The following is a 24,154-nucleotide window of genomic DNA, read 5'->3' as shown; positions in this document are numbered from 1 at the left end:
TGCAAATTCAGTGTGTCAATTTCATCTGCAAAAGACATATAGTAGCATGACTGAAACTGAGCAGAGATGTAACTTAAAGATCACCTACATTTATCCATTCTGGAGGAGTTGTGGGAAACCAGATTCTTTAAGGTTCATTAAGATATTAAAAACTTATCAGAAGATCTGGTTACAGCATTGTAACCCTCGTAGTTAAGACTGCTGTATGGCAGAGAGAACAGAACTGTGTATACAGTGTTCAAGTTTTATTTGCCTTGCTGTATGCACAATTTAGTTAAGATAGATGGATTTTAGTTAACCAGGTGCAAACACTGTATGAACTCAGTTGATTTGCAAGTCACTTTTAGTTAAACTAGTCCAAATTTGCATGTAGACAAGCCCTTAGAATCCTGGGCTAAAGAAGCAGTACTTGGTGGTGTAGTCTAATAAAGCGGACATGTTCCCACTGTGGACTAAAGGGAGAGCAAGCTCATTTGATTAAGGATCTGAGCCACTGTTCCCAGAGGTGATTAACTCATTGTATTACTGGTGATCTGAGATTCAACAAGAATATAAAGTCAACGGATGTTTCACTGCAATGTTTTATTAAGGAATTTACATATACACATGATAAAGTAAACCAGGTACATCTCACTTTTTTGCTTACGCTGATGAAATCTTTCAAATGTATGCTTGCTAGTGAGGTGGCTGTGAAGGACAAGAAAAACCTGCCCCCTCGACCCTCCTTCTACGCTTCAGTATCAGAATGTCAAGAGAAAGCTGGGGGTGGGGACTACACAAGAACAAAACAGATATGAAAAAGTATAAATTAGGATGTCATGGTCATTTTAAAAGCGTAAGAAATACTTGTGATGGGCGCTTGGCCCTCTATAAATTAATTATCTTGGTTAGTTCATTAAAAGTTTTTTTTTTTTTGGTTTGTTTTAAATTACATCAACACCACAGATTAGACAGAAAAAGCCACTCTGAAGAAGTGCAAGTTTCACATTCCAAACACAGTGTGCGTCCCATCCTGTGTGACACTCCTGTTTGGTCACAGGAGGGGTCTTCAACATGACTTTGGTTCCAATGAAGATTGACTAGCCAAGCACAGCGAGGCCTCAGCTCCAAAGAACGCCACAGCAAAAGAGAAGAACAGAGGTGGCAAGATTTAGGATTTGGGTTGGATTAAAATCCAGTTCCTCAGGGACTTTCCCTTATCAAACAAAAACCCACTAGTAAAATTTTATTTAAATCTAATTCCCATAAGGCCTGACGTGCAGCCAGTAATGCAATTCACAGCTACCTCAATCGTCCCCTCCCCTGAGATGCCCAGGAGAAGGGGGAGACCAGGCCCCCAAGAGCATTTGCATTTCACTGTGCTGAATGCAGAGGAGCTGAAAGTGGTGTTCTGGTCTCTGAGGTTTCCCTGTGGTTTTGACAGTGAAAAGGAAGAGATGGGTCTCAGTTATGGGGAAAACAAAGATTCAGGCTGAACAGAGAGCCAGAAACAAACCCTGAATGTCTCATGGAGCAGTTTTAAAACAGAACAAAAGGCAAAAAAAGTGGTCATAATACTGGGAAGGAAGGGGGTTATTTCCACATCTGAGAGCTGAGCGTTTGATTGGTTCCCTGGGCACTTCCTCCGCCCATTGACTGTCCATATCCCATCATGCCATTAGCTCCATAAAAGTTCATCCCAGCCATCTGCTGGGTCATCTGAGAAGGAAAGGAGACAAGCTGGGTCAGGAAAATCATTTTAACACACAGCAGGGGAAAAAAAAAAAAAAATATATCCAGGCCCCAGTCCAGGAAAGCACTTGGTACATGCTTCAAGTTCAGCACATGGGATAGTCCAATTGACTTTTATGGGACTACAGCACATACTTCACATGAAGTACGTGCTGGAGTGCTTTGCTGGAGCCAAGCCTTAGAGGGGGAAAGGCAGCGTAACCAAAAGTAAGGTAAGGAGTTTGGTTCTTTCTGCTTGACAGCCGTCTCCAGCGAGAGACTTGAATAAGAAGTGACAGCTCAATCTAATGTATTTTGCTGAAACAAAAGGCCAGAGACAAGGCAATAGTCTCATTTCCTAGGGTATCCTGGAGGCCTGACTGTTGCATACAATCTAATTAAGACCGAGTGAAAAACACCCTAATTATCCCAGTATGGAAGCATCAGACCCTGCCAACTTATTAGGAAATCAGATGTAACACAGGCAAAGGGGCTTAGAGTGTAAGCCTGCAGGAAGATTCATTTGGAGCCAGCTCCCCACTTTGCAGTTCTGGGCAACCTGGTAGTCATGGAATAATTATCAGCGCGGCCTAGATGCCAGCAGGGCACAGGCGAGAGTTGTGAGAGCTTTCCAATGGCAGCAACTCTGCTCCTGCAACCTCCCACCCCCCATTCCAGCTCTGGGCTGAACTACCGAGCTCTGCCCTGGAGCGCGTTTATTTCAGTTCTGAGATTTGGTGGGCGGGGTTTTACCCAACTGCACAATGGTTTTGCAATTTGGACCACCACAGAGAAAGCTCTGATGCTAAGCAGGACACAACAAGTGAACAGAATGGGGCTTCGGTGCCAAAACTCCTGGCTGTGCCAGTGTCCTAAGATACCCTGGACAAGTTTTAGCCTTTCCATCCCTCCGTCTGGCCCATCTCCAAGAAGGGACCCACCTTCCAGGGTGCGGATATCGTTAGTTTCATCTCTGCGAAGCATTTTAAGACCCTCGGAAGAAAGGCAAATACTAAACATTGATCTGAGCAGGAACAAATCCCTCTCACCTGCGCAATGTTCCACTGAAGCTGCTGAGCTGGTTGCACACCGTACACCGGCGGTGGTACCGCGGCCACGCCAGCAACATACCCGGCCTGCTGGGCTGCCATCATTCCATTGGGGACGCCAATGACAGCCGTCTGCATGCCACCCACGTATCCAGCCGGGATAGCCACGGGGGCCACCATCCCTGGAGCTCCTGGTTGGGCCATCATTCCTACTGGGGGGGCCATCATGCCGCCAATCATGCTGCTGGGTGGGGCGACCCCTGGAAAGCCAGTGTACGCTGCAGGGTATGCCATCTGAGCCGGGGCCATGAACATTGCTCCTGGAATAGGGCAAGAAGGTAAGTGGCTAAGGGGGGAAAATACACCCAATGCTGATTTTTAGGAAACTTGGATTTGGCTGATATGCCTTGAGCAGAATTGCCACACGCGTATTTGGTATTGCAATAACTGAAATGGGTCCTTTGAAAAGAAATCTAGGGCTGGCCGATGGCTAGTATTCTCCAGACTGGGATTCCAGTTCTGGGCCATTAACGTACGCACGCACACACACACACCCCCCCCCCCCCCCCCCGTAGATGCAGCATATTCAATCCCTTGGACAAGTTCCTCAGATCATTATGACTCCTGAGCAGGGAGCAGACAACCAACTGGAGCCAAATGCAATCCTGTCGGCTGCAGTTCTGGGGAGGAGGGGGCATTAAAGGGTGCAAAACGGGATGAATAAAACTCAAGGTCTGGAAGATGCAAGAAATTGTCAGGGGAGGAAGCGGCCTCCATGTACAAAAAGGCTCCTCTTTTTAACTCTTAAGGTTCTGAATTGCAGTTGCACTGCAGTATTGTCACTGCATAGCGATACCCTGGCGACAGCGAGGAGACATCACGAGCATTTGAAATACAAATATGAAGAACAGGGGTATCAGACCCACTTGGAGGACAGGGCAGAATTCCCCTGTAATTACTGCCCATGGACGGGGGGACAAGTAGGTCTACATACAACTCGCGATCCACAGAAGAACTCCACTATGTCAACGGGAAGCTTGCACACAGATCAAGGGGCCCATATGCAGGGACGAAATGGGGGGGGGGTTATTATTCAGGACCTTATTATCCCATTCAGTATGGATCACTGAGAAAAATTCTCCCCTTTAAAGCCACTGCTCTATCCGCTGTGGTGTCTTTCCCTCCTTTTGTGAATCTCCTGCTCTTCCCGCTTATCTCCATTTCCCTCCCTAAAACACATGATATCCCTCATGCCCTTTCCAATTCCACCCACTGAAAGGATCAGCAAGTGAATAGCTACTGCTGGCAATAAAGTAGAGACGACGTTCTGATTAACAGGAGACAAGGGAGTCCACACACCTAAAGCTGCCTGGCTCACACTTGAAAGGTTTTCTTCACAACCATGAGGACTAGAAGATTGTTTTAAAAAGAGAGCTTAGAATCAGGACAGCCTGAATACATTCTGCAGGCTACGTAAATACACCGTGCAGGCCAGAGCCAGCCCATGGATTGTACATTTTACACCCCAAAACAAAAAAGGAATTCCTCAAGGAATACCTGCCCACTTGTAACAGGTCTCACATTAATCCAACAAGGTTGCACTAGAAGCAATTCAGACCTGTCAGTTTAATGCTCTCAGGACATCCCGAACAGTGGCAGAAGCTTTTAGCTCACTCCCTGCCTCCCCCCATGATGTGCAGTACCTTGGGCAGGCATCTGGGGTGTCTGAGAACCATACAGGGAAAGAATGGAGTCTTTAGAGAGTTGTTTCTTTCCCGTTTCCTCCACTTTACTTCCTGGCTCAGGGAACAGGTTCAGGTTTTCAGGAACAGACCCAGCGCTTCCAGCTGTTGGCATAGAGCCAGTGATCTGGGGAGAAAAAGACGACCATGATAGGCTCATCTTTGTGAACACTGAGGATGAAAACAAGCAGGTCTTCTCCGCGCTTCATGTAGTCACCTAGCAGTGTTTGGGGAAGCCGGTTACCACACGCTACTCACCTTCTTGGAGTCAGAGAGTGAGTTAGATTCCACGGAACCAAAGAGATCTAGATCCTTCTCTAAACTGCTGCTGGGTCTGCCATTTGGGATAGTGCTTGTCACAGGAGCATCTGAGAGACATATAAAGGTTAGAGGGCTAATATGGCTAGCCAGCCTTCCTGCCAGCTGAGGTAAGGTGGTGCGTGGTCCACCAAATAAGCTGCCATGTGCAGTGATTGCAGATTAAGGCGGAGCCCTATGTGACCCGAGCGGCCCACTGCTTGGCTCTTTACTTCACTTCTCCACCCAGTGCAGCAAACTTCTTTTTGGTACAAAAAGCATCCTGCCGTATGCTGAGCCACCGCCACCCCTCCTGAAACTCAAAGCAGCAGGAGCATGTGGAAGCAAATGATTGCGGCACATGTTGTGCTGCTGCGCAGAGGACAGCACATGAATATTTCTGCTGCAATGTCAAGTGCTGGAGCTGCATTAGGTGCACTGGCGGGCTTTGCTTCAGCTACTCTTGGGAGTTCCAGTTCCCTCGTTCACCTGCAGCAGGAAAGCAACACTACAAATCTTATTAGAACTCACGTGTTTCTATTCAGAGCCCTTCACAGATCAATATCTGTGGCATTCAGAGGCACTTTCTGCCCCAGAACTGGATTAGGAATCACTGAAGCATGGATCTGGAGCACTACGGTTTGCAAACGTGTAAGGATTTTATGCTGGCGGGAGTGCCTCCTGCACAAAGTTACTCAAAGGTAACCTGCAAAACTTTTTGTAAAACCAGAACAGCAGCAAGGGCAGGAGTGCTCTGCTGGTGCCTAGAGTCATCCGACGTCAGTTTTAGGTGGTGTATTGTTACTGGAATAAAGTTTTGCAGGGAGGATTATACCCCTCTGAGATAGGAAGTTGATTTGTTTAGTTTCACTTCTATTTAGATCCCTAAAGAATCAAACTGCTTGGAAAGCTAAAATTACACCCATAGGCTCTCTCTGTGCTCCAAACGACATCACAAGAGATGGCATCTATAATAGGAAAAAATGTTTGCGTGCTGAATGCTCTAGATACCATCTCTCTAATCCTTTCCCATTGTAAGAGAGCATGCTAAAGTGGATTAAAAGGATTTTTATTTAAATTGGATTTTTAATTTAAGTTAAATACAGTTTCCTTTTAAAAAAACATTTAACATTAAATTTGAAATTATGACAAGCTATATTAAGGCCTAAACTTATCTTAGTCTATGAAAGTCAATTACATAAAAATATTCAAGCATGTTTACTGCTGAAGTTTTAAAGAAACTGAAACCACTGAACTGGGAGAAGTCACTGGTTAAGCAATTGGAACCAGAGTTGGCTAAGGCAGCTTTTGACAGAAGTAGCCTCTTCTGCAGGTACAGAGAATATTTTCTTCATTGCAGTTAATTTAGTTCAATGACTAGTTCATTGAAAGTTGAGAAACTGACTGGGATTTTAAAAAAGCAGGAAAAGCAGTCTCCCCCTACCTTCTAATCTGTGAATAGAAGAGGATGAGAGCTACTAGTTTTAAAATCTTGAAGGACATGACGACCAGAAACACCGCTCAATACACTAGCTACAGATACTGCCTTTGTTAAATAAATCAGTTTAAATAAAACAGCCTTAAACGTGCTGGATAATTTTTTTCTAATAAAATGTAAAAATTAAGAATCTGAAGAAATGTCCGTTAAGCTGCAATTGTTTAAATAAGTGCGTATGCTTAAATGTTTATAGCTATAATGTAGCCTCCAAGTTAGCAAATAGTACCAAATTTAGTGTAATGGCTATATTTAATTGCAAGTCAGCATATTTGAACGGTATCAACCGATAGGAATCAGCCTCTCTTTAGGAAAAGAGCTGAAATGCAGATGCAAAACAAGATTACAACTGATGATTTAAATCAAAGTTTCCCGTGAGCAGATTTAAAATCACTGATTGCAATCATGATTTGTATCAATCCACCCTGGGATAGCTACCGCCGTCTCAGAGGAAACTGCATTTCAGCAGTGCCACATGTAGAATATGAAGCACTCTGAGATACTTGCCAATATGCATTCTTGTACCTTTAAGAAGAGCCTAAAGTCAAAGAGCCCCTTCCAGCATCATTGTTATGTCCGATTTTCCAGTCTCCTTCACCTTAGGGAGTGGTGGGAGAAGTGAGCTTTAAGGCTGCTCTATCCCAGAGACAGCAAGTATTCACTGAAGCAGGCAGGCACACTCATTCCCAGAGGCCATCCAGCTATTTACTTCCAAAAAGGTTGTTTTTCCTTTTTTGGGGGGAGGGGAGGGGAGAGGAGAAGAAGAGGGGCAGTGGAGGAGAAAGAAAGAAAGAAGGAAAGAAGGAATTTAGATTGGGGATATATTCTACCATAAGGAGGCAAAGGATTATGGTCTTTAGCAGCTGCCATCTACCTACGGGTACCACATTTAAGACCATTCTGTACTACTCAATACTTTTCAGATTGTTCCAAAGCATGTGACTCTCTCTTACCAAGTCCTAGCAGGTCCATTACAGGTTCAGTAGATTTAGGGGGACTTTTTCTTGGTGGCTGCATTTCATCTTTCTTTTGCGGCTTAAAAAAAAAAAAAAGACAATATTAAAACCCAGAAATCTTGCAGTTGTTCGAACCTTCTACTTTTCCCTTTTCACAAAGGTTAAGGATAAGGAATCTGGGCTTGACTCATGACTGCATTGATTCAGTTCAAATGGACAGGGTTACACACTTTGAAAACTGAAGTTAAAGCAGTGGTAAGTCAGGCTCATTTTCCTACAAAAGCAAGTAAACGAATCTAAGAGTTCTGTTCTTGTATCTTGAACTGAGATATCTCTGCTGCCATAGGCAAACAAAGTCTAATAATTAATAAATAATAGTACTCGACAAAAGTCATTAGATCTAGTTACTTATCTAAAGAGGAAAGATAGGGCTGTATCTCTAATCACTGCTGACCGAGATCCCGATTCAGCTGTCCCTGGACAGCTCAGAGTCTCATATGCTTTATACATTTTATGTAGAATCAGCCAGAAAGAAACTTAAAGCTTCCCAGTCTTTGCCCCTTCTACTCTAAACTATTGCCAGCTGAGACTTGATATTACTTCATATGTGAACATGCAAATCTTGTATCTTCAGAAGACCCTGAGCAGGATCATAGAACCATTGTGGTATAAAAAGGTTTAGTGTAAACACTAGGATTTTCTGAAACATAATATCCCATTCTAAACCTCCAGAGTACCGTCTTGCATTGCCTGTCTTGCAGTTAATGGGAAGGACAGTCAAGACACACAGCTTATCTTGAAAAGAAACCTCCATATTTGTGAACATTTGCCCAGTACGCACTCTGAACTTCAACTGATAACCCATGCTCCAGCTACGCTCCTGGAACTACATATGCGACTTATCATTTAACTGACAGGCATTATCGCTAAAGAACAGGCATCAGGACGGACAGCCAAAGATGGAGTTTGACTGCTTGCTTCAGCTATTCTGTTTGCCTTTGTCCTGGAAGTAATTGCAATAGTGTTAAGATTCAAGTGGAAGAGCATTTACCCTAATTGGAAAAGGATTAGTCTTGTGTTTTCAGTTTCCATTACTGAATACAAATGCAGGTTTTAACATCAAAATAAGCGGCTTGTGGTATACCAAGAACCACTATACAATTCAGTTTCTTAGCTAGTAAAATGCACAGTTAGCCAGATGGGAGAAGAATAAGACTAGGTCCCTTGAAAAAGTCATTGTAGGGTTACACAAAATTAGATATAACATGCCTGTACTGTAAAGAAGGAAGCTAGAATCCACCACACGCATATTTGTGGGGAGGAGAAGAGAGGAGTGTGGAGGGGAATGGTACAAAAACAAGGATTTCATTGTTTTGTGCAAAGTAAACTGATCCAGGAGAGACGAGCAGCCCTTATTTGGAGATGCAGTGCCATAAAGACTCGTTTCTTACTGTTAAATTAGGGGTCTAAGCTATCAACATAGGGCTATAGTTACTAGATAAACCATGACAAGACAGGAGTGGGAGAGAGGAGACAAACAGAAATGGCAACTGGGATTGACAGCTGTCCGTAAATTGTGGGGGAAGGATGAACCCCTCTCTAAGCACCCGGTATTGGCCTGTTATAGACAAGACACTGGAATATACGGAGCACCAGCGTGATTCAGTGCATTCACTTCTTAATAGGAAGAGAGACCAGAAAAATCTCATGTTTCCATAGTAAGCTGTAGCACCTCTACTACGCTTGAAAAACGCCTGTATCTTCCCAGATAGACCTTTACAATTGACCCATGACAGTACTTTTTGCCTTACCATTTTCACTTTCTCAAAGATAATGGGTTCCAGTTTCTTCTCTGATGCTGACTCACTGTTCCTTTTCCATTTGTCATCTTTTTCTTTCTGTACAAAGAATCAAACAGAAGTGAGGGTCAAAGCTCAGGCCATAGCAATGGGGGAAGTTAAAATAAAAATAGAAATCTAGTTTTTCCAAGCAAGTTCATACTGAACTGCACCTTTTACCAACATGAAAAGCAGCAGCTAATAAGGTAACACCTCCCCTTACCCAGCAGCCAATTTTTCCCAGTGCCTTGGTTAATAGTTTAAAACCAGTTTTGCCAGGTGTACACATGGTAATTTAGATCTGTAACAGAGGATACAACTGCAGAATGGCCATGAGAGAGTCCCTGCTTTTGGAGAATGAGTAGAGTTCCAAATAGTTAAAATTCCCAACACAAGAGAAATACTTCCAAAATTAAAAATACAGGTTACTCAGTTGCAGGTTGAGGAATAAGTCAAGATGGCCAGTCCTGTACATTGTCAGTTGATGGTTTTGGAGACAATTTAATGGTAACAAGTAAATTCAGGATAAGACAAAGATATCAGGAGAGCGTTTACAAGCTTATGATTGGTCTTCTACACAAGTTCTTAGGAACTAGAGACTAACCCTAAGTGCACCGATGTCAAGACTTCGATCCATGTATTTCTTCTTTTCATATTTGTCTCTGATAAAGCCCTCCACGGCTCTGCAAGAGGCTGGTTAAGGATGAATGACTCAAAAGTTGAAGCTGTCTATATAGACACGTATTAAATAGTTCTACAAAATACATTGTGTGACCACAAAATAATGGCAGTTTAAGGAAGTTCTCTTGCAACAATCATTTTATTTTTGTTCCTTTAAGTTAGTGTCAAGGTTGTCAATGCTAAATATACCCCTGAAGCGAGTGGATGAAATGATTAGATCTAGTTTACTAAAGTGATATACACACGCTGCTGGGGATAGCCAGAGCCATGAGGCCACTATGTTAACCCTCTGCCTCAGCAAGAGTGTGCTTTGCTGGAGATTAGCCCGTGTCCGCTTCCTGCCACACCAGTCTGCCTTCCTCACCAGCAAACAGCCTGAACCTCTACCAGTCTTAACCTTGCCTAGTAGTTAACAATCAGTGAACTCTAGCCCCCAAGCTCCTCAGCTTTGTCTCTCCGCAATACACAGTCCCTTTTACAGTACACTCACAAAAGAGAGTAAGTTTATTGCTCCTTTAAAGAGTCAATACATTGCAGCTCCACTGGTGTTTGACAACTACTCAAGCACAGCACAGCACTGGTTTACAGTAAAACATGTTTATCAAACAAAAAGTCATAGGTTTACATGATAACAAGACAGAAAGGGTTACAAGCAAACAAAAAAGTAAAAATATGCTTTCTAATGGCTAAGACCTAACTTAAGCTACTGTCTTTGTTCAAGGCAGTTTCCTCACCAATCTTCCTTCCCAGCAATGGCTGACTTGCTCTTAGCCGGGATCCAGACGCCATCCAAGGTGCTGGCTTTCCTGGTCTCCTCAGGTGACGTTTTTATTAGAGCAAGTTAAACAGTCATTTCTTGGTCTGCTGTGGCAAGATGCCACAGTCCAGTAAGCTTTGCTAAAGACCAGGAGCGATACAGAAAGGAGTTAAGTACAGCATTACTAGTAAAGGCCACACTGCACTTTAAAAAAACTGCACAGAGTAACTATTAGGGAAGTTTACAATAAAGATCAGCATTTATCTAGTCATTTGTTAGCACCACCACTTAGTAGCATCTAACCTGTACACACATTCCTTACAATCCTGCATCGGCACGAACCATTCTGAGATACGGGATCCCATGTATCTGAATGTCTGTCTACACAGCAAAGAAAAAAAACCTCACAGCTGGCTCATGCCAGCTGACTTGGGCTTGTATGGCTTAGGCTGCAGGGCTGTTTCACTGTGGTGTAGACTTCCCGGCTTGGGCTGGAGCCTGGGCTCTAGGACCCTGCAAGGTGGGAGGGTCCCAGAGCCCAGGCTCCAGCCTGGAAGTCAACACAGCAATGAAACAGCACTATGACCCTGTGGTCTAGGAGACCTTCTCTAACTTAAAGTGTTCCGACATTTTCAAAAGGCGCCGAACACTTGCAGCTCCCACCAGCTTCCGTGGGATCTCGGAGTGCTTGGCGCTTTTGAAAGTCAACCCTTCAGTTTGTTAGTGAACTGACAAGGCATATGCCATGCAAAGGCTTCAAGTTGTAACAGACTGGCTTTACTTAATTCTTATACTCCACAGAGCTTTGCAAGGATCACTCAGAGCTCATCCATTGAAGACAGTAATGTACCAAATCTGAAGCACTGCACAGAGGGTGCCTAGCTAGGAACCTGTTTTCATGGCTGACACTCAGGCACAAAGATGAGCAATTGCCCTCTTTGTAGAGAGGCTTTTCATCTTGTTTTTAAGTCTCCTATATCCCCAAATAGCAAGGAAAGAAAGGATACTGGTCTGTCTGAGGCCGCCTGAAGGTCTCTGGCAGGTAGGCTTCATAGAGACGATTTGCCTTTCTGTTTCCCATCTCTTGCATACACTGCAAGTCAAAAAAGAGATCGTAAGCCATTTGTTTCAGCATATGAAAGTTCTGTCATACCGCCGCGCTCCAATAGTCTTAAACTCCTCTGTTAAACTAGCAGAAGTATTTTTAAGACAGATCTTTGAAGCCTGTTCTGTGCCTTTGCGGCACACTGAAAACCCAAATATTGAGCGCGCTCAACATCACTTAACTGGAATAAACGGAGCCTTAAACTTTTGAGCGGCCAGAAGACCCTGTGGATTTGAAGGTTTGTTGCACAGGAGGGAGGTTTTCATCCTTGGGGGAATTTCATACTCAGAACGTACAGAAGGGAAAACCCCATCAAATCAGACAGTGTATCCCCTGAGCACTGCAGGACTGGTCCTTTCATCCCCAAGACTCACCATTTTCCTTGGGAGACTATTCTGTAACTCAAAGCCTGACTGGTAAAGTTTCCCCTGATAGTCAACCTACACTTCCTTCCTTTTATCCCATGCCATTGCTCTAGTTCCACCCCATGTAGCTCTCCCTCACCAGCATTTACATCCTTCCATATATTAGGGTTGTGCCCGACTTAAGTTTAGTCTTTCCTTAAGTCAGTCTTTCTAGGTTGGAGGCCTTACTAGTGAAGGCATTATAATGTCTAAGAAATAAGCTTTGAGATCCCAATGAAAGACTTGAGAATTATCTAGTGCTAGAGTTTACGAGTGAAAACAAGGGCTGGCTGAGCAGAGGATTCCTACTGCAACAGCTGTAGGGCTGACCAAACCCAAACACGACACCAGCGCATGAGGGTGCGTTCGTGCCTGGGCAATGAGACACCCTTTTCAGGCTTGGCTAATTTGTGATCTCCCTTCTGTACAGCCGAAAGTAGGCGAGGCAGACCCAGCAACTAAAGCCAGAGACAAGTGCAGGCTTATCTAAGCAGTTACTTGTTTCGGACAATGTTTTATCAATAGAACCAGAGCCGGTTTTTACTCAGGGAAGTCTGTCTCACTCTCTACAGGCCATTATTTTAATCACTCAGCTCAATAAAACTAGTGGTGTTTTGTGTGTTTTTTTTAACCGTATAGGGAGGAAAACGTTTGTGATCATTTTAAAGAAGTCTTTCACTCTCCCTCCACTGGACTCTCTCAGACAGTTTAACGTGTGTTTTAAGATTTACTGAATCCCATTCAGCCAGAGCAGCAGTTCTCTTCACATTATATGGTCCAGATCCATTTTTACTTGTATCTGTTCTTGAGTCCACTGGTCGAGATTGACAGATTTCACCCTGGATATGTGAACTCCTAGATTCCGGTGGATCCCAGCACAGCGAATACAAACGAACACGCCAATATTCCAGGATGCCCATCGTGGCCCTGCAAAAGGACATCAAAAGAGGTGGTCATGCACATGTTCAGAAATCCCCATTGTCACGAACAATCTCTTATGAGAAACTGCACCAAGTGAACTGTGGATTGAAGATTTTTTATTTTCATCTAGAATGGAAATTGGGATTAGACACTAGCAGTGTGTTCTCTTAAAAAAAAAAAGACAGGTCCAAGTATAAGACTTAGGGAACAAATGTTTTATATTTCTTTCTTCCCCCTCCAATCAGGGTTATTTGTGTAACAAAACAGAACTCTCTCGAAGTGAAACCAGAATAATCCCGGGATGCGGAAAGAGGATGCACTGCAAGAACAGCCTTTCGCTTAACCCCCATTCTTTTTAAGTGACCTTTTCGATATCTTGCAGCTAGTGTCAGCCACTAGAGCCATACTGGAGGGTGGTTTCAAAATCTCAATTTAGCATGGAGAGAGAGACAGTCACTGTTACTTAAGAGCCCGATTGCTGTATCGGACTATTTGAGTTCAAGTTATTTGACATTAAGACATTTTTTCCTCTACTCCTGGAAAAAAACAAAATTTATTGTACGAGATCTAGCCATGTTGCTTAGGTTACAGCAGAAGAGGAGTACAGGACAGCAGTTTATTCATTCTCCTGATTCCAATAGCCTGACTGATTCTCCACCTTAGGCAGAGTGAATGGAAGTTAGGGTTGTGATCAGAGAGAGAAGTCGATACACAGTTTACTCTTCAGTCTTTAGACAGTTTTGATTTTAGATGCAAGGTTAACATGCAGCTTTCAACAGACAGGAGAGCTCCAAGGTTTGAAAAAAGGGAGGTCATGCTGGGGAAAAACAAGGGAAAGCTTTACAAGTTTAATTTCACTCATTGTAAACTAGAACATTAATCTTCCTGTGAAATAAGCATGGAGATGCATTGCCAAGTGAAATTCAGAGCTTCGTGGACTGTTACTTATCGCCACCAGGTGGCATTCACACTACTGCTCCCATCCCAACTCCCTGCCAGAAAGATTAGCATTTGAAGTTTCTGACTATCACTGCCAGTATGAAGTGATCAGGCCAGTTTCAAGGCATGAACGACTCCGGAAATAACCTTCCTTTGCTGAGCACAGCCAGTTCTCCAAAATCCACAGACGGACTTGACCCGAGTTCCAAAGGCCTGCTGAATATTTACAAAAGCCCAGCTAGCCTACAGCTAGTTTGGTTTGCAAACTGTCCCTCATACAATGTAAATTCACACATAATATCAAGGCTGGCAGGCCAAAAAAGTGATCAACTGATACAGGCATGCCTTGGAGCATTTAGAGTAGATACCCAGACACTTACCACCACCACCACCACCTGCTCAAGGAATTCAGGAGTAGACAGAAGGCAATAAGGGAAAGTTGTGTAATTTTAGAAAACAGAAGTGTTCAAGACTTGCATGTACAGTTGTGTGCCAATGTAGATATTTTACTATTTAAAACCTTTTATTTTTCCTCCCCTTCTGGTACTTCTAGTAATGCTAATGCTCTTCAAAACTTAAACTTTTTCGCTAACAAGTCTGGGCACACAATCAGTGCTAAACCTTGGATCAAACTCAATGCCCTCCCTTCTCTCCTGAGAATTTTCAGATCTATTAGGTTTATTTAAGATAGAGTGCATAAATAAGAATTGGAAGTTTAAAAATAAATCAATTGAAAGATCAGGGATTCTGACTGGAGACACATTCCATGTTTAAACCAGACTAAATTTAGGATGTGTCTTTTATTGGCCCAACTGCTGTTGGTGAAAGAGACAAGCTTCAGGTCTGAAGAGCTCTGTATAGCTCAAAAGCTTGTCTCTTGCCAACAGAAGTTGGGCCAATAAAAGATATTACCCTCAACCACCTTGTCTCTCTAATATATGGGACTAACAAAGCTACAACCATGCTGAAAACAAATTTAGGACTACCAATCATACAGAGTTTATTGGCCCACCCTATATCAAATGATGGATGCAATACAAGATCAGGTATTTTACTTGCTCCTTAAAGAAAAGTTTGCAAAGTTCTCCTCATCCTGGCCAAGCAGAAGTCTGCTAGAAATAATGGAAGGTATCTTCCACTAACAAGTGAACAGATTAGCACCTAACAGATGACAGCTGTTGAAAATTAACACCCTCTCCTCCTGAATCTGAATTCCAGAAGAGCCCGCTGAAGTAGTTTCCACTTGGAATTAAATGAAGCATATAGAAGGAGATCACTGAGCATCTGATTTCCCATTTCTCACCCCGGCAGGAAAACATTAAAAAGTAGGCCTTGTATACACTAAGTGTTTTATTGGCCTTTCTGAAAGGAGTGATTTTTTTTTAAACCAACACTTATGCTAGTATAAGCCGAATTCTTTCACTTTGCCAAGCTGGAATGAATATCAGTACAAGCCCTTTTATACAGGGCATAACTGCACCTACACCAGGGGCATTTGCTGCTTTAACGGTGACAACATAGTAGCAAAACTGAAGTTTAGACAATGTCATATACACCTGTGCCCCTAGTAGTTGCTAGCCCCCTTTCAATAGTTTAGAGAAAAGGGAAGATTAGGCTATAGGTGTGTACCATTTTCCAGACAGAGGAAGGCAGAGTTCCTGCCCGGAAGAGCACACAGTTTTAGTCACTGAACTCCTTTCATTTAGAAAACTGCAGCGTAGGCTTTTAGATAAGGGGCTCGTCTCCATCAAGACATCTGTTCAGGGACAGGGTAATTAACTCCCGTGCATCTGGTTAGAAAGCAGGACTTGCAAGCTCAGCGGAGATTCAGGAGGAAGCTTGTCAGAGGAAGGGGAACTCGTGGAGAAAAATCCTTCAGAAGATGGAAGTTCTCACCATTGTTAGGTAGAATCAGCCTTCAGGGTTAGCAGCGTTTCCTTGTTCTCTGGCCTCCCCATGCTCACACGCTGACTGCTGTCAACCAAGCAGGACAGCAAAACACAAGCAATATGGAGGAATTTACCCCACAGTGAGAACACAGTTTGAAAACCACAGATACCAAAAGGAAAGCTAACGTTTTCAGCTGACATTGTATGGTTTAATCAAAGTTCCAAGGACACTGCATAGGAAATCTCAAGAGAACTCCCTCTTTAAAAAGGCCATTTCTGGACTTCCTCAGGAAGTACTTGTTGAGTTGGGATGTAAACACCTCAATAATGTGAAGTGAAGTGTGCTTTTGACACCCAATAGCCATCACACAATAATGGCATAGAAGCACCTACAGTGCACTACGGGTACATTATTCAGGAAGAAAAGCCCGCAACCCCTTTGCAGTAGGTAAGTATTCTGGTATCAGAGAAAGAGGCACTCAGGTAAGTGACTTGCTGAAGGTGTTACAGTAGTCAGCAGTAAAACTAGCAAGAGACCCCTGCAATCCCAGTGCCCAGTTGCCAGATTTACAAGTGCCTCTTATTTAATAAAAACTGTTCCATTTATAGATTTCATTTTTATGTCTCATTTCAGACAGTTCTAACTTCGGGATGAACTTTGCTCAATCAAGTTAACTACCAGGAATTATTCAGGGTTATATTTAAATTAGACTTAAACCCTAGGCTATATTTAGTGTTTACAGGACTAAAAGGATTAATAGTAAACTAGATACTACATTGGGACCATGGTAACCTCTAGTTACTGTGTCCCATGGTGCTAGTAAGGCCATTTCACCTTCTATACGATTATACCAGATGAGAACAGAATGCTCTTGTTGGCAGTACCATCTGCAGTGATCTATCTCCCTAGCTCATCATTTTTGAGTTTCATTTAGGAGGTAGGATCAGAAACAGCTAGGACTGGGTATTAAAATGACAGCCGTCTGCCACCATATTCCGAGTTTCAAGCTCGGGAAAAATCCAGAAATAACACATACAGAGTTGAAAGTTTAGAAGCATTTTCTGCTAATTGACATTTTCTAAATTAATACCTAAGCTATAAAAATCCTGTTAGTTGCCAATATTTTTGCTTGGTAGCAGCAGATGCTGTCATCTGAGGTAACAGAACTGTTTCCCCTCTTTTGTTGCTAAGAGCAGAGAAACTGACAATGAAATGAGACGAGAAAGAGAAGCAAATGAAACATCAGGTGTCCCAAGAGGGGGAAAAAATGCAGGTCAAAAAAGCAAAGCAGAAAGGTTACTAGAAAAACAAAGATGTTTTTCTACTTTTTAGAACTAAGGCTAACGTTTTGATTCAAATGCATTGTGAGGAACGTTGATGCCCCAATACTATTGTGATGGAGTTCTAAGCGTATACAGACATCCCAAACACACAAAGATGCCTAAATATTTTAATCAAACAACCATTGCATTTTCCCTCCAACCCTATGAGGGCTGCAAAGCATGTGAATGCAGGGTATACACCTTAACCTTTGCTCTTTATTGCATAAAGCAGGAATTGATTAGTCTTCTTGTAAGTTCGCATAATACATCAAGATAATGTAAACTCTTCAAAGAGAAGGAAAATGATTTTGCTCCCCTTGGGCAGAAAGGGCAACGCTGTAAACCGAATGGCCGCAGTGTGCAGGAGGAACTGTCTGCTGAAAGAGCTGGGATGGGTTGACACAGGCAAGGCTCAGTACAATGGAAAGAGAGTAACTATAAAAATAGAAGATTAGTGATTAGGAGAACACAAGCATCAGCCTGTCAATAGCAATGCAAGGGCAGCTTAGACTTGCACAACTGAAGCAGCGGCCACACAGCAAACTATAAAGTGCCAAAGGATATTAAAATTAATGTCAATCAGTACCCTTCCTTCTCAGGTAATAAGGAACATGGAAGAAAGTACATGACTTCTTGCTTGGGAGAGCCCTTGTGTTAGCAACAAGGCCAAGTTTAGGTTGTTCTGAACAGCCTACCCTTTACAAAACGCTGGGCAGAGTCCAGCTGTCCAAACAAAATGGAGTATGAATATGCAAGACTAAGTATATTGCCCTCCACATCCTCACTGATCCTTCAATTGCAACAGTCATTACTTACTCATTAAGGGCTAATAAAGGTTTTTGTATTGATGTTTCTAATTTCCATGACATACTTAGCTTTGCAAACATTTGGGGCTAAGGTTAGCCCGCTAATGTAAATGCGAACAAGCCTTGTACTTCCCCATGCAGATTTCTGTAATCATGGGATCAAAAAAAAGAGGAAGTTGTTCACATGAAACATCCAGCTCTGAGAAGATGTGCAAGAGAATATTGTTTATATTCTGTACTTCTAGTCAATTTCAAGAGTGCTGCTCCTGTTTATACAACTTGATTAGACTTGCAAAAGCCCCTTTATAAGCTGGGGGTTCAGAGAATATTACAGAACAGAATTAGGTCCTACAAGAATTTAGTTTTTAGGAAACTAGAGTATGCAGAAAGTTAAAACTATCCTACATAGTAAAATTAGACTGGTGACCTTCAATTTCAGTTGGGAATATAATGCTAGAGGCATAGGATTAGATACCTAATGAACAAAAATTAAGACATACAATATTTTGTAACGCTTTGTTTTTTCTACCTTAGACAAACCACTTTTTTCTAGGATGCAAAATCCCAGCCCTGGAAGCATTTGTCAACATAGCCACAAGAATTGCTAGTATGCCTCTCCTGCAGCCTTTATCCACCCAAATACTTCCTACTAATTGATCTGTGTGCAGTTAGGACAGGGGTGGGCAAACTTTTTGGCCCGAGGGCCACATCTGGGTATGGAAATTGTATGGCAGGCTGTACAATCCCATGGGTTTCACCAGAATTACAGAAGACACTAAAGGCAGAATTTGGCCTAGCGTATTTATTGCAAAAGCCCTTTAAAAACCAAATTAGTAAGAAAAACATTTGACTTGCCAAATAATTGAACATAAAAAAATGGGTTCACATGAAAAATCTTGACAGAGAAAATAGAGAGATCAATACTATATTGTAAACATAGTTCCTTGCAGGTTGGCAGAATTACAGCCACCAGATGGCTGTAAAACTTTTAAGTTCTTAATGAGCACCTGCTCTCCTTATGCACAAAGTTACAATTTGGCTGCACTATCATGTAGTATTATACAAGGAAGCCTGATGCCATGATCAATTTTTATTTAGTGTTTTGAGTAAATTTAGTGTTCATACATGTGACGGACTTGGCACCTGTTAGAGCCAGGCATACTGCATTCAGATGCTGACTAGTTTTCCCCATATACTATCCTGCACGACCTCACACATGCTAAAGTCCCTGGAATCTCCCAAATGGAGACTGCTAATTGTTGGAGGTGGAGAAAGAATTAAGGCAAAATTGGCAATTTGGCATTATGCTGATTAGGGAAAGGGAATTGGATCAAAATGGAGCTAGATATGGCTAAAGGAAGCCTGTCTATACCCACTTATCCCTGACTACGCCCCCTCCCTTGATAGCTGGGAATACCAGAGGGCCTCATTCTTGACCCAGGGATGGGTTGCAAGGAAAGCCACCTCTAGGAGTGAACACCTAGCTTGTAGGTATCTCTATAGTTCATTCAATCCTTGGTAATCCCAGAAGAGGACACCACAGATCCCAATTAGTCCTAGATGTGAAGGGGGATGTGGACCACTAGACTGACCAAGTTTCCCATAGGATAAAAAGCTACTACTAGTAGCATGGATTTGAAGCCTTAACCTAGAAGGTTAAAGGCTCCATGTTCCTTTACCAGTCTTATCAACCATTCAGTGCCCAGCCTTCATCAAAATGCATATTGACGGCAAATTAAGAGTTGTGCCAGATATTGTTTTATTAAAAAAAAAATCTAACTCCAATACCATCCTTCACACGTAACACCGAGGCACTATCCAAGTGAAAGAACAGCTTGTATGTAGCACTTTTCCAGAAGGCTCCTTTAAAAAAAAAAAAAAAAAAAAACCTTTAAAAGCTCCCTAGCTAGTTAAGTTTCACACACATTTTACTAGTTTTTATCATTTGCCATACATGGAGACTGCCATATAGAGGGAATTTTCATTTTTAAAATCCTAGCGGGATTCACTCTTTGCCCTCCTCTATTCAGCATATGGCATTTTGGCTCAAGCTGCTTATGCAAACTTCCTCTGTAATAACCCTGAAGGCATTTATGAATAAGCAGAAATTGGCTGCAGAGAAGGGGAGGGAGAGAGGGAGGATGAGGTAAAATAGATGCTTTCATGGGACAGGAAGGAGAGAGCTTAGCTATTCAGCTCCTAATGAAATAATCTCTGTGCGCACAATTGTTCAACTTGCAGGCTCCCTGCCTGCAATTACTCCAGCAAAAGCCCAGCTGTAAGAGGGAAATGTGCTGCAAGGACTGAATGATCCATGCCAACGCTATTGCATGTGTTGGACTAAGACATCCTGCAAGCATCTCCCTCGACAGTATGTGTGGGAGAGACTATGTGGGAAATTGTTCAGGCTGTGGGACAGAACCCAGTAAGAAGACACCCACATCAGCTAGTACAAGCCATCACTGGTAGCCAGCTGGAAACTTTCAATTGAGCTGGAACTGACAATAAATTCCCCCTCCCCTGTTTTCCAGTCAGCCAACCGATTAAGCTATTTTTTTATATATATAAAGAGTCCCCAATACTTTCCACTGACTTCTAATTTCTCTTCTGGAAGTGATATTGCGTAAGATGACTTACTGGAATTCACTCGCTTCAGGGGAAAGTCATGTTCCGGAAGACATGATGTTATGGACTGCAGCTTCCTCTTGGGTTCCCCAACCCGCACATGAAGACACTCACACTGCATCAGTCTGGTATGCAGTACAGTCTTTCTGTGTTTGCCCAAGGGTCTCAAGAACTCTGTCACTGTTCTACAAGGACAGTCAAGGAAATCTCACCAGCTTCCCACAAAGGCACTAGATGAGTAAACTATGTCCTTAATGCAAGCCCATTAGAATTTAGGAGTCACCCTACATTAATTGAAAGAAACATACTTAAACAAGTCCCTCCCTCATCTATGGATAGTTGGTTTGAAGTATGATGTGACCCATGGTCAACTGGAGGCAGTGACTCTTAAAATCCAGATATCATAGAATCGGAAGGGACCCCGAGAGGTCATCTAGTCCAGTCCCCTGCCACTATGCATCGCACAAAGCAGAATCTCAGCTCCCATCTTCTCTTGCATAAAGAGTGAACTTACTATTATATGAGGAAGCTAAAGCAGAAGAATCCCTGTTGGCAATGGGGTGAGCCGGGATACTTTGGAGACTGAATAGGCCACTCGGGAAGCTGGCTAGAACATCTAGAAGCGTGGCTTTAAGAAGCCACTCTGAGGAGCTCTCTTCCTTCACAGGTCACCTTTAAAAGGATTTTTTTTTTTAAAATTGCACAATTGTCACAAAAATGTACCTACTGGCACATAAGGCATCTGCCCACCATTAGCAGGATGATACAAGACTGAATGAGATTTTACTCAACCATCAAAGTTTGTTCCAGGTGCTAACACTTGGGAGCACTGCCTTATGCCAACTAGTCGAGGAATGACTAGTTTACTAGCAGCATGAACGATTTGTTCCACCCCAAATATCGTGTAGGGAGCCTAGGTGCCTAACTCAGGCTTTGAGAATCCCAGTGACTTTCTAGGCACCTAAAAGTTAGGCACTGCAACGCTCAGCATAGCCATGCCTAAATTCCTTTGTTTACAACAGGCTAGATTTACAAGTGTGTAATTCACTATACTTTAACAAAAAGACGTTAAGAAACTGAATAAATATATGTTAAACTACAAAATTCCTTTAAGTGCACAGATGTATGTATTTTCCTGGTAAGTAAAGAAAGTACCAAATTTAGTTGCAAATCAACATACTTTAGTTATACCCATGAGAATGAACCTCTTTAGGAAAACTAAGTACAATTGCAATATGAGATTAAGAAATCCAATGATTTCAATCAGATTTTAATCCACCCTGGTCGGATCTAGTGTCAAGAAGGGCTAATGGGGAGAGTTGGGCAACATAAGAGCGAGATTCAGGGCTTGTCTGTGGAATTTATAGTGTGCGCCAGCAGGATCTATGCAGACCAGTTAGAATGCGCACCAACGTGTTGTGCACTAATCCCCACCACACAGCTGTGTGTTACTGCACTGTGTAGATGAGTGGTAAGGTTCAGAGACGTGGTTTTCCATGGACTAATTGTTTATGCAGCATGAGGAACACTAAACAAGTCCCATTTGTAGACCACATCCTTGTTTGCACATACATCTATCACGTTTCACACCTTGTTGACATAAGGAACAAGGTTTGGGAAGACAGTTACTGCACAGCTGCTAATCTGTAGGTAAATCAGTAGTTTTCTCTACTGTTTATAACATACATCCTAGGTACTCCTTCACCATCCCCTCCACCAAAGAAAATCCTTCACAGAAGTTCCGTGTTCAGATTTGTTGGCGTTAACCCGACAGTTGGTTGAAAGTTTCCCTGGTAACATGAGGAATATTGGTAACATTCTGTCATGAAGAGCTCAGCCCATGACTACAATCTTTGCAGAATCAATCAGAAATATTACAAGAACTCTGTTCCACTGACTTGTTCTTTATTGCATCTGTATTTATTTAATCTTAGGACAGTGGAGCTGCCAAGTAGTAATTCTGGCTTCCTAAAACAATTGCTAGTACAGCCAGGAATCTCTCCCCTCAGGATACATGCACACGGTCATGTCCAATAATGCATCAGATTTTGTATAACTGAAGGTCTCAAGCAGATCGAGCCAATGACATGGTTTATAAAGAGAATCTTGGAACAAGAACAAATTCCAGTTACCAAGACTGAAAGAGACAGGTCAGAAGTTGACAACCAACCTGGGATTAGTGACGCTAGAGTTTAGTTGACAGGGGTTACGCATTTTTTCCACCTCAGAAGAGGCTTCAAAAATTTTAGACCAAAAGAAGTGACTCAATTAGTGGAGAAGTTGGATTAAGCTGCACTCATCCTTCAACACTTCTGCTTCATTTACTTGTCAAGCGGCAACAGTTCCGTCTCTTCACAAGTATTTGTGCATTTGGCATTGTATACAGGCCTGTCTCATCTTACGCGCGTGTTACATTCCGCGGTTAGCGCGTAAAGCGAAAACCACCTCTAGTCAAAATTACATTCAGTTGAATGGCGGGCGGAATCGCCCGCACTACAAGTACAGTATTAAAATGGTTATTTTTCTCTTATTTTTTTGCCGACCGCGTAAAGCTGAAATCGGGCATGTTAAATGTGCGTAAGATGCAACAGACCTGTACTGCTGTCTAGTGAAGTTATGCACCAGTCCTCTAGCATCACTATATAGGGATTCAAGCACATAGAAGTACACCTCTGGAAAGATTTTTGCAGCTCACAGGCATGTGTCTAGTGCTCCCCACACACCTGTAGTCGTCACACGTGGGTTTGGAGGTGGTTGGCCGAACTGAGCCAGACAGGCTCTTTTCCTTGCTATTGCAAGTGGAGGGAAGCAAGAAGGGGCTGTTGTAGTTCAGACATTTCTTGGTAAAGATCTCTACTGTATTAGGAATGTAGCTTCTTCCTTTGATTTTAACTCTCATCCAATGCAGCCTTCCTATACAGACTTCATCAATAAGGTCAGCCCTTCTATCAGTCACTCCAGCTCTGAAAACAACACATTGTTGGTGTGGGTTTGAATTCAGATTTTAGGGCACTGAGGCAGTTCGATGACTTCTCCCCTGCTCGGTTCTGGTGCCCAGAACCACAGCTGTCCCTAGCTACTCGGAAGGGCAACTGCCGGCCAAGTCTAGCTCAGCGTCTGCAGCCCCAAGTGGGAGCATTCTCAGTTATTCTGTGGAGACCAGCATGAACAGTTCAGCCTGTGCATAGGAGCTGCTCAGTACACACAGAATCAGAGAATTCACCTGCCAAAACTCTAGCAAGTTTCTACTGAGCCTGCGTGAAGTTTTCAAGGAGACAGCAAAAGGCACAGACACCAGGGACCTGTCAAGTTTCACATCCTTGCTCCAAAGCATGGAATTGCTAGAGCTTCTCAACAAAAGTTGATTTTTTTTTTTTTTTTTTTTTTTTAAACCACAGGCAAAGTGTATTTCCCTAATCTTGTTCTTGGAAACAGATGAAGTGTTTTAGCTAGAATCTCCCCACAAAAGAGTCAGCCTTAGGCAGACATCTGGTATGGAAGAGTTCAGCACAAATTGTTTAAGTTTGGCAAAGTTATCAGCAACTGAAAACAGGATCTTATAATGGAGAGCATTGTGCAACCTTAACAGGGGTTGCTACCAGTTTCACCTATAAATA

At 42.8% G+C, this 24,154-nt stretch overlaps 1 protein-coding gene across 1 annotated transcript in view; it reads right to left on the bottom strand.

Annotated features, from left to right (window-relative positions):
• Positions 1–563: 563 nt before the first annotated feature.
• SMAP2 (small ArfGAP2) overlaps positions 564–24,154 on the bottom strand; it is a 35,499-nt gene continuing 11,908 nt past the window's right edge. The window contains exons 2-10 of the mRNA XM_034753842.1: positions 12,828–12,961; positions 11,533–11,618; positions 9,692–9,770; positions 9,061–9,147; positions 7,247–7,328; positions 4,760–4,869; positions 4,463–4,628; positions 2,760–3,079; positions 564–1,698 (exon numbers count right to left, since the gene is read on the bottom strand). Of these exons, the coding sequence (XP_034609733.1) occupies positions 1,573–1,698; positions 2,760–3,079; positions 4,463–4,628; positions 4,760–4,869; positions 7,247–7,328; positions 9,061–9,147; positions 9,692–9,770; positions 11,533–11,618; positions 12,828–12,961 (1,190 nt within the window). The 3' untranslated portion in view covers positions 564–1,572. The remainder of the gene's footprint in view (positions 1,699–2,759; positions 3,080–4,462; positions 4,629–4,759; positions 4,870–7,246; positions 7,329–9,060; positions 9,148–9,691; positions 9,771–11,532; positions 11,619–12,827; positions 12,962–24,154) is intronic.

Source organism: Trachemys scripta, chromosome 20 (genome assembly GCF_013100865.1).
Source record: "Trachemys scripta elegans isolate TJP31775 chromosome 20, CAS_Tse_1.0, whole genome shotgun sequence".
NCBI classification, from domain to species: domain Eukaryota; kingdom Metazoa; phylum Chordata; order Testudines; family Emydidae; genus Trachemys; species Trachemys scripta.
Note: the sequence above shows the minus strand (reverse complement) of the source record. Positions and strands in the feature narration are given on the sequence as shown.